Consider the following 9,586-nt stretch of genomic DNA (forward strand, 5'->3'; position numbering starts at 1 on the left):
GGATAGATAGGCTGGGCTGGTTTTGAACTGGGAGTCTGCTCCTGGCCCTGCCAACAGCCCCCAGCAGCCACCGTGCCCCGTGCTGGGGCTGGGGCAGCCGGCCCGACACAAAGCAAGCCCCATGGTGGGAGCAGAGGTTGGACAGCAGAAGCTGTGCATGGGCTGCTTTGCTCTGCAGGCAAGGAAGGGCTTGGGCTGCTCCACTGCCCTTGTTGGCTTTGGGCTCAGCATGACTTTTGGGGGCAGTGCAGGGGGAAGGGAGAAAGCGTGGGCTGCCCTGGCCCGTGGGTGGGTTTTTCCCTCGCATGGCGGGCTTGGGCCTTCCTCAAGGCCCCAGCAGAGAGAAGATTTTTTACCTTTTTCCTTGTTTCCCCTTTTTGTCTGTAATCTCTTTTCATTGATTTATGGTTTGTTTTTCCAAAGGAAGCGTTCTAGGTGCTGTCGGGTCCGGATGGCGAAGTGCTTGGGAGCAGCTGCGGCGTGGGTGGGACGTGCCCTTGGAGAAGGCTGAGGACAGCGTTTGGGAGCAGCTTTTCTTCCGGCGGCGGGAGGCGTGAGGTGGGTGCCCGTCCTCTTGGCACGGCTGGGATAAGGGCTTTTGGGAGACGGCAGCGAGCGCAGCAGCATCCCGCTCTGGGCAGCTGCTGAGGAGGTGGCTGTGCCACGGCCGGCTGCAGGCTGGGCACGTGTCCTGCCCTCCTGCTCTGCTCCCAGAGGCAGCAATGCTGGGCAGCTTTGGGCAGCGCTCTGAGCACGGCCAGCACGGCCTGGGCACCGCGGGCGGCTGGGACAAGGGGGACAGGAGCCTTCAGCCGACGGGCGCTTTCTGCTTTGTCTCCTTGCAGCCCGGCTCTGTGGATGCTGAGGCTGCTCTGGGCTCCGCCAGGGCTCTGCTGTGGCTCAGCCCCGGGGCCACGAGAAGCCAAAGAAGAAACGCCGTGACCTGCAGCAGAGACGTGCTTGAGCAGCTCGGCAGTGCAGCTCACGTTTGCAGAGCGTGCACCTCCAGGGGAAAATATGCCACCCCCCAATAACAAACTTGTTCAGTAACTTCTGAAATGAAATCAGTCTGGGATGACCCCCAATGACATTTTTCAGCTTGCTCAAGCTGAAGCTCAGCCCTTCTCTGAACAGTTCTCTCCCCCACCTGCCTTTTGCTCCACAAGTGCTCCCTCTTTCCCCCAGTGAGTTCCCAGCTCACTGCAGTCCCCATTGCACTGTAGCCTTCCTTGACGCCCCTGGCCACGAGGAAGAGTGAGCCCCAGGTTTAGGGACTCATGTTGTCACTGGCTGAAGAACAGCAATGTCTCAGAGGTCTGGTGAGATTTGGGTGTCATTCAGAGCTGCTCTCCAGGCCTCAGCTCTGCTCACTGCTGGGTTCCCACTCCCTTTTCCTCGTTCTTCACAGAGCAGCATGAGCTCTGTGAATGCCCTTGACTCTCGCCACTCTTCCCAGCCCAGCCCCCAGCCCAGTCAGGCTTAAGCTGGAGCTTCTCTGTCTCCTCTGGCACTCCAGTGCAGTCCCCTCTGCGGGGAGCAGCAGCCCCAGAGCGCAGCACACAGCAGTGCAGGCCGCACCTGGAGCAGCTCCCTGCAGCCATGGCCTGGCTCTTTGTGGCAACCAAATGCTCCCTGTGTGCAGCTGTCCCTGGAGGATGGTCCCAGGGCAGAGCCCAGCCGGGCTCCCACTGCATCCCCTGGAGCCTGGGGCAGACAGCGCTCGCAGAGCTGAGGTTCATGGTGAGCACCCAGAGCTGTGGCTCGCAGTCGGTGTTTGCAAGCGTTGTGATCTCATCTCCTGTGACCTGTGGGGAAAAGGAGCTGTGCAGCCAGGCCAGCGCTGCTCCTCTGGGCAGGGACGAGGCTGAAGGCCTTTCCTGTTGCCGAGGAGGCGGCATGAAGCCTTAGCGGGGCCTGGCAGCTGTGGAGCCGGATCTCGCCCGCTGTCCGGGACTCGCTGCCCACCAACCGCCCCCACCCGCCGCGCTCCGTTCTGCAGGGACAGAAGGCTCTGGCTGTGCGAGGGTTTCCATCACGTCTGTGTACCCGTGGCTCTGCAACGCACACGGAGAGGGAAAGTGTCAGTCACGGTGCTGGCACACTCCTTCCTTTCCATACAGGACACGTCCCTGCGCACCCCGTGTGCGGATCTATTCAAAGGACAGGCGTGGATAGAGATTTCCCACGGAGCTCTGACTCTGGCGGAAGTCACCTTGTCAGCCAGCAGCCAGGGGATTTGTTTCCAAGCTCTGTGTCGTTCAGGGCCCAAGAGCTGAAGGGAGCAGCATTTAGAAGCAGTTCCCAGATTTCTAGGCAGCCAGTGGAGCTGACAAGCATCCGTGTAACTCGCCGTGTTCATCGGGAGGGGCTGCTGCTTCTTTGGGAATACGGCGCAACGGAGACACGAGACTTGGAAAAATCCCAGCTCTCTGTGGATTTGTGCAGCAGGGCTGGGGCTGCTCCCAAAGTTGCCTCGCCCCAATGACACAGCCGGACATGGGCTGAGGGGGGGCTGGATCAGGCTTTCTTGTCCACCTGCATGCCAGGAGTGAGCACAAAATCTACCTGCATTCTCTGCAGCATGCCATCCTGGAGCAGAGCCATTCCCAAAGGAAGCCGTGAGCCCGTGACAAGCCGGTGCCACAGTGGGATCCTGGCAGCACCTGTGGAAGCCGGGAGAGAGGAGCCCACCTGCAGCAGGTTCCTGCCAGGATTAATCATCCCGTGGCTTCCCACCAGGGTCTCGTTGCTTCCAAAAGGCCCCACAGTGTCACTGTGGCCCCTCGGTTCCACCAGGTTCCATAGCGTCACTGTGGTGCCCAGGCTTCCGTCAGCTTCCATAGCGTCCCCACGGTCTCCAGGGCTCCCTGAGCTTCTGTGCTGGTGTCACAGTGGAGCCAGGGTTCTGTGTAGTTCCCCAGCATCACAAAGGCTCTCCTGGGAGCAACGGGTCACAAAGCACCGTGGGTTCTGTGCAGCCCCGCTGTGTCACAATGGCCGCTGGCTTCCACGAGCCCCCGCAGTGTCCCAGTGGGCCCGTGGCTTTAGGAGTGGGTGGCTGGGAGTTGGTGCCCCGCCAGCGGCTGGGGGAGAAGCAGCAGGGACAGCGTGCGGACGGTGCCGTGGCCACTTCTGTGGCCACTCGTGTCTCTGTCCCAAGCACAGCCGTGGTGTGGAACACGGGCTCCTTTGGGTGTGCAGGTGGCAGTCACGGCCTGGAGAATGGCTGCTCCCGGGGGACACGCTGGGGCAGGAGGCTGCTGGAGATTCATTCCCCACACGCTGCAGCTCCTTGTCATGAGGTGCTCGGAGTGATTCTAAAGGCTGTTCCCACCAGGCACTTGTCTGACTTAGAGCTGTTGAGCTGTCAGCGGGAATGCAAAGGCCAAGCTCGGGAGCCTTTTGTCCTGGTGCCTTTCGTGTGTGAGCAGTCGCTGGTGCCGTTGTCTTTGGATCCTGACTCTGGGAGAGGGAAGGCTTAGGATGGTGCCTAGAGCTTAGAAGGAAAGTGCAAGTTAGGGCAAAGGAGTTCATCTTGCTCTTGGCGTGTGGGTGCAAAGAAGAGTCTGCACTTGCAAGGGGAAGATGAGGGAAATCTTTTTGTCCTGACACTGTTGATTTGAGAGCAGGGAAGTTTCCAAGTTGCCTCTGCCCTTGGGCTGCTTTCGAGCTGGGCTCGCAGTGATTCCTTCTTCTGCAAGTGGGCAGCGCTATCGTGTGCTTGTTTCGATGAGCGCTGACAGTGCCAAGCACTTGGCTGGCGCGGCCCCAGTCGTGTGTGAGCAGTGGGTGGAAGAGCTCGGCTGTGCATCCTGCCTCTTGGAGACATAAAGGAATGTGATGCTGCATGCAGCGGGGAAGGAGCAGGAATCGTTTCGCTGTTGGCTGTGCAGTTTCTAGGCTGCAAAAGAAAAGGCAGTTCCAGCAGGGCCTCTTTCTTTAGAACCTTTTCTGTGCCATCAGCTGCTCAGCATGGAACTCACACCCTCTGAAATGCATCCAAATCCCTGAAGATATGCTTTTGCTCTCAAGCTCAGTGTACCAGCTTACCCTCTCGTTTTTGCATAGCCCAAACCCCCTTGCAAACATCCAGCAGCTGCTTGTCAAGAAAAAGTCCTAGAACAAAAAGCCACTGCTGGCTTTCATAGCCCCTTTGCTGTCTAGGAACTAGAGGAAACAAGCTAGTGATAGGCACTTTCTTTCTCAACTCCATAGAGCGCATCCTTCTCTCCAGGTGGCACAGTCCTTGGCAGAAGTGAAGCATCTCCAGCTGCAGTTCAGACTGAGACATGTGCCAGGACAGGAAACATTTGCTGACCTTCCCTCTTCCCTGTGCAACATGATTCTCGCAGCCCAGTCACTTTCACACACCTTCGCTATCCCTGAGTCCAAGCACCTAAAGCTCCCACAGACAGACGTGTCAGGAAGGAACACGTTCCAAAAGCACCCCCTTCTCCTATCAGCATAGAAATTGTGCACAACACGCTGCGGCACTGAACTGATTTTGGGGGGTCGTGTGTCCCCCCCAGCCCCGCTGTCACTCTGCCCCTGCCCGGCTGCTCCCAGTGTTCCCAGGAAGTCTTCCCAGTTCGCCCCGGTCCCGTTGATTGGGGAACAGTGGGAAGGGACTTTGGGGGATCCCGCGCGGGGACCGAGAGTGGAGGGGGCGGAACCGGCCCCAGGATGGATCGGGAATGGGGACCCCCGCGTGTCACCCTTGTGTCGCCCCCCCGGGGGGTCCTTGGGAGGCACCTCAACCCCAAATGGGCACCCAGCGAACCCCAAAGGCGCAGAGACCCCCCCCTAAGCCGCCCCACAGCCCCCACCGACCAACCAAAATTCCCCGCGAGTGTCAGATAATCAGAGAAGGCGCTGAACAACCTTCAGGCAATCAGAGCGCGCGGCGCTGGTGACTCACCAGTTGCCAGGCAGACCCGCAGCGCCCAGCGCTCCCCACCCGGACCCCACCTGCGCCCCCCCTCGCCCCCAGCGCCCCCCGCCAGGGGAATTTGGGGAGGGGGCGCGTGGGGGGCTCCCAGGCCGGGCCCACAGCCCAGCCCTGCCCCAGCCCGACCTGTCCGGGCTCCATCCCTGCTCCTCCCGCGGGATGCGACCGCGCTGGGAAAACGGGGGGCCAAGGGTGGGCGCTGGGCCCGGGGGGAGCAGGAGAAGGGATGGGGGAGGAGGAGAAGGAGAAGGAGGCATCTTTTAATGGTATTTTATTGAGTCTCATTTTTTAGAGACCAGGACCAATACTCCCCGGGCGTCAGGGCGAGTCCCTCAGGGCTGTGGGGCCCTGCTGCCGGCTCACCCCGTGCCAGCCCAGCGCCAGCGCTCAGCGGGGCTTTGGCTTCCCGTGCCCTTTCCCGTGCCCTTTCCCGTGTCCCCAGCCCAGCGTCACCACCCCCGTGTCCCCAGGTCGTGCCCCACCCCTCCCCCCCCTCCCCCTCTGTCGAGACATGGAGGATGAGAATTTCCCCACCATCCACCCCAAAGGTTCCCCCGAGGCCATTTCCTCTCGTCCTTTCCCTTGGCAGCAGAGCCCCAGCCCTCCTGGCTGCCCTCTCCTGTCAGGGACTTGGAGAGAGCCAGCTCCCCCCTGAGCCTCCTTTCCTCCAGGCTCAGCCCCCTCAGATCCCTCAGCTGCCCCTCAGAAGTCCTCCAGACCCTTCCCCAGCTCCATTCCCATCTCTGGACATGCTCCAGCCCCTCCATGTCTTTCTTGCAGTTTGAAGCCCAATCGCTGCCCTGTCGCTGCAGGTGCCAAAACCCCAGGGAGACTCCTTGGAAATGGGGGTAGAGAGGAGCCCTTCAAAGGGAAACGTGTGCAAAAACGCTCCCAATGGCCGAGCGGGTTTGCTGTGGCTGCGGGAGGAAGAGATGCTCCGGGACTCCGCCTCGGCCCCGGAGCGGAGCGGCCCGTGCTGCCCCGGGGCGCGCGGGGCTCGGCCGTGGGGCGCGCGGGGGGGAACGGACAAACGGGCACCGGACACACGGACACGCGGACAAACGCTCCCAGCGCTTCAGCGGCAGCGGCAGCAGCGGCAGCAGCGGCAGCAGCGGCAGCAGCGGCAGCAGCACAAGAGCAGCACAAGAGCAGCGAGTCCACGAACCCTCTGCGTCCCTTCTCCTGCTCCTCCTCTCCCTCTCCCAGTGTCTCGCACCCTCTCCCGCTCTCCCTTTCGTTCCCCAACCCCGCCTCCCGCGGCCTCCCTCTCCCCACGCCCGGCCGGGCCATGCCCCCGGCCCGCCCCCGGCCCCGGGCGGGGCTGCCCCCTCCCCGCCCCCGGGCGTCCCGCCGCGGTCCCGCCTCCGCCCGGCTCTCGCCGTCCTGGCTGTGGCGCTGCTGGGCGGGCATCAGCGCCTGGCTCCTGGGCACCATCGCCAGCCCCTGGCTCCGGCTGGCCCGACCCCGGCCCCGACCCCGGCCCCGGCCCCGGCCCCGGCCTCGGCTCCTGCCGGGGCCCGCCGGGGACACAGGCGGCGCGGCCGCTCCCGCCGCCTCCGCAGCGTCTTCCCCGCTCCGAAGTCCGCCGCTCTTGAGCGCGGCCGCCGGCCCCGAGCCGCCGGTGTCCGCTTCAAAAGAGCCAACATGTGGGGATGGCCGGCCCGGGGCGGTTGAGCGGCGCTCGGGGGCCGTTCCTGGCCCCGGGCCGAGCGCTGACGGCCGCGTCTCGCCGGCAGGGAAGGCGCAGCAGAGCCTGAAGGAGCGCTACCGGCTGGGTTCGCTGCTGGGGCGCGGCGGCTTCGGCAGCGTCTTGGCGGCGACGCGGCTCTCGGACGGCGCCCCGGTGAGTGGCGGGGCCGGCGGCGGGCGCAGGAGGCGGGGGGCAAAGGAGGAGGAGAAGGAGCATGGGGCTCGGCACGGCGGGCGGCGAGCTCAGCCCGCTGCTCCCCTTGCCTTGCAGGTGGCCATCAAACGGGTGCCACGGAACCGCATCCACCATTGGGGCCAGCTGGTGAGTGAGCGAGGGGCAGCGGGAGAAGCCGGGGCGCGACGGGCGGGGATGAGCCGAGGCCCGGCAGGGTGGAAGCCGCCAGAACGCCTCGAGGGAGAGCGGCCGTGGGGCCAGCGGAGCGCGCAGAGCGTCCCCGGCTGGCTGAGGGCTTGCCGAGCCCCGGCACGGCATCGGCCCCGCTGACGGCATCGTGCTCCTCCCCCAGCCCGACGGCACCCGAGCACCACTGGAGATCGTGCTGCTGCACAAGGTGTCCGCTGGCTTCCCCGGCATCGTCCAGCTCCACGAGTGGCTGGAGCTCCCCAGCAACGTGGTGATGGTGCTGGAGCGCCCGGAGCGGTCTCAGGACCTCCTGCACTTCATTTGGGCACGGGGCTTCCTGGGCGAGGAGGTGGCGCGGCACCTGTTCCGCCAGGTGCTGGAGGCCGTGCGGCACTGCACCAGCTGCGGGGTCCTGCACCGGGACATCAAACCAGAGAACATCCTGGTTGACCTGGCCACCGGGCAGGCCAAACTCATCGACTTTGGCTGTGGCACCTACCTGCAAGCCGCAGCCTACACCAGCTTTGCAGGTGAGCCCACGCAGGGGGAGGCTCCTGGTAGCGGCATCTCAGAGCCCAACAGCTCACAGCCCAAGCCGGCTGTGGCCCGGGGGATTGTCCCTTTTGCTGCCAGTCATGGCAGCCGGAGTCTTCAGCTGAGCTGCTTTTGAGCGGCGCTGGCTGAGGGCCCATCTTCCAGCCCTGCTGGCAGCCTTTGCCAGCCCCTCTGCCCAGGACTGGCGCTGGGGCTGGGGCAGCCAGCGCCACAGAAACACCCGTGGGTGGGGGTAGCAGAGAGGGGGGGCCAGAACCTGTGCTCCAGCCCGTTTGGTGTGCAGGCGAGACAGGGCTCGGACTGCTCTGCTGCCCGTGCTTGCCTTGGCTTAAGAATGGTTTCTGGGGCAGTGCAGGCAGGGAGGATGAAAGCGTGGTTTTTCCCCAGCACGGAGTGGGTTTTTCCTTTGCATGGAATGCTCGGGCCTTGCCAGGGCTTCCGCTGCCCTCTTGCGACACCAGCGGCTTCTTTTCCAACCCCCAGTTTGTACACAAGCCCCAGGTGCTGGCGAGAGGGCAGCGGGTCACGCCGCATGCCGCTGGTGCGGCCCCCGCATGCCCAGGGATTCTGGGGCGAGGCTCTGGGAGCAGGCAGCGTCCCCCTGAAGAACTCCATCTCTATTCCACAGGAACACCGTCCTACAGCCCCCCGGAATGGACGCACCTCGGCTGGTACCACGGCGAGGCAGCGACCGTCTGGTCCCTGGGCATCGTGCTGCACCAGATGGTCTGCGGGGAGCACCCTTTCAGGAGGGGCTGGAACAGCACCTGGGGCCGGCTCTCGCTCCCACGACGGCTCTCTCCAGGTGGATCCTCGTCTCTGCAGCACGGGGGGAATAGCAGTGCTGGGAGACAGCAGCGGGCTCAGGAGCATGCCACACTGGCAGCTGCTGAGGAGGTGGCAATGTCCTGCTCCCCTCCAAAAGAAAGAATTGATGGCAAAGTTTAGGCACAGCCCTGAGCACACGCAGCACGGCCTGGCCATGGCAAGAGTGGGGCAAAGCGGACAGGAGCCTTCTGCAACTGACTGGTGCTTTCTGCTTTCTCTGCGCAGAGTGCCAGGATGTCATCCGACGGTGTTTATCCGTGCTCTCCTCGGAAAGGCCCTCATTAGAAGACCTGTCCTGTGATCCTTGGATGCAGGATATTCGCGTGCCGTAGGAGAATGGAGAGAGCCACACGCACGCTTTGAGCCAGGGAGCCGGTAAGTTCCAGCTGCACACGTGCCTTGGCAAGAGGCAGCAAAGAAAGGCAGAGTTTTTGTCCTGCCTGAATCGCTGCGCAGGGCTCCTCAGCTGGGCACGCGCAGCCCTGCTGCTGGAGCTGAGCTGCTCTTCCCAGCACTGGTGGCCCCCATGGCAGCTGCTTTTGCTTGTCCTGCTTCAGCGACAGCCGGGGCCCTGGGCAGAGCACTGACAGCCTGCTCCAGCCCCAGGGAAGAAGAAGCCCCTGGAGAAGCTGTGCCAGGTGCGGCTGCTGCTGCTGGAGACATGGAGGGTGACATCAAGGATGACAAGCTCTTCCTCCACCTGGCAAGCTGAAGATGATGGACTTCAATTGTGGCACCTTCTCCAAAGCCAGGCTCCACGGCGAATTTGCAGATGAGTCCACACGCAGGGGGCTGCTCCCAGATTTGTGCATTGCACAGCCTGGCCGGGAAGCAAAGGTTCCCCCCTTTGCTGGGGCGGATGCAACCAATTCTTCAGTCGGCTGCCAAGCTGCTTTTTGGCAGGGCTGGGGGATAGATAGGCTGGGCTGGTTTTGAACTGGGAGTCTGCTCCTGGCCCTGCCAACAGCCCCCAGCAGCCACCGTGCCCCGTGCTGGGGCTGGGGCAGCCGGCCCGACACAAAGCAAGCCCCATGGTGGGAGCAGAGGTTGGACAGCAGAAGCTGTGCATGGGCTGCTTTGCTCTGCAGGCAAGGAAGGGCTTGGGCTGCTCCACTGCCCTTGTTGGCTTTGGGCTCAGCATGACTTTTGGGGGCAGTGCAGGGGGAAGGGAGAAAGCGTGGGCTGCCCTGGCCCGTGGGTGG

The 9,586-nt window shown here is 63.5% G+C and overlaps 1 protein-coding gene and 1 long non-coding RNA gene across 2 annotated transcripts; both read left to right on the forward strand.

Annotated features, from left to right (window-relative positions):
• Positions 1–41: 41 nt before the first annotated feature.
• On the forward strand, positions 42–1,118 carry LOC116436992. The gene is made up of 2 exons (XR_004237130.1): positions 42–558; positions 846–1,118. It is a non-coding gene; the product is annotated as an uncharacterized LOC116436992 (long non-coding RNA).
• A 4,500-nt stretch (positions 1,119–5,618) lies between these two features.
• On the forward strand, positions 5,619–9,179 carry LOC116436991 (serine/threonine-protein kinase pim-2-like; the record flags this gene model as incomplete). Its single annotated transcript, XM_032094428.1, has 6 exons — positions 5,619–6,791; positions 6,909–6,959; positions 7,165–7,531; positions 8,185–8,361; positions 8,610–8,759; positions 8,985–9,179. Coding segments are annotated over 5 exons (1,875 nt in total), but the record flags the coding sequence as incomplete, so codon positions are not given.
• Between the last annotated feature and the right edge of the window lie 407 nt (positions 9,180–9,586).

The sequence above is a fragment of the Corvus moneduloides genome, chromosome 32 (assembly GCF_009650955.1).
Source record: "Corvus moneduloides isolate bCorMon1 chromosome 32, bCorMon1.pri, whole genome shotgun sequence".
NCBI lineage: Eukaryota > Metazoa > Chordata > Aves > Passeriformes > Corvidae > Corvus > Corvus moneduloides.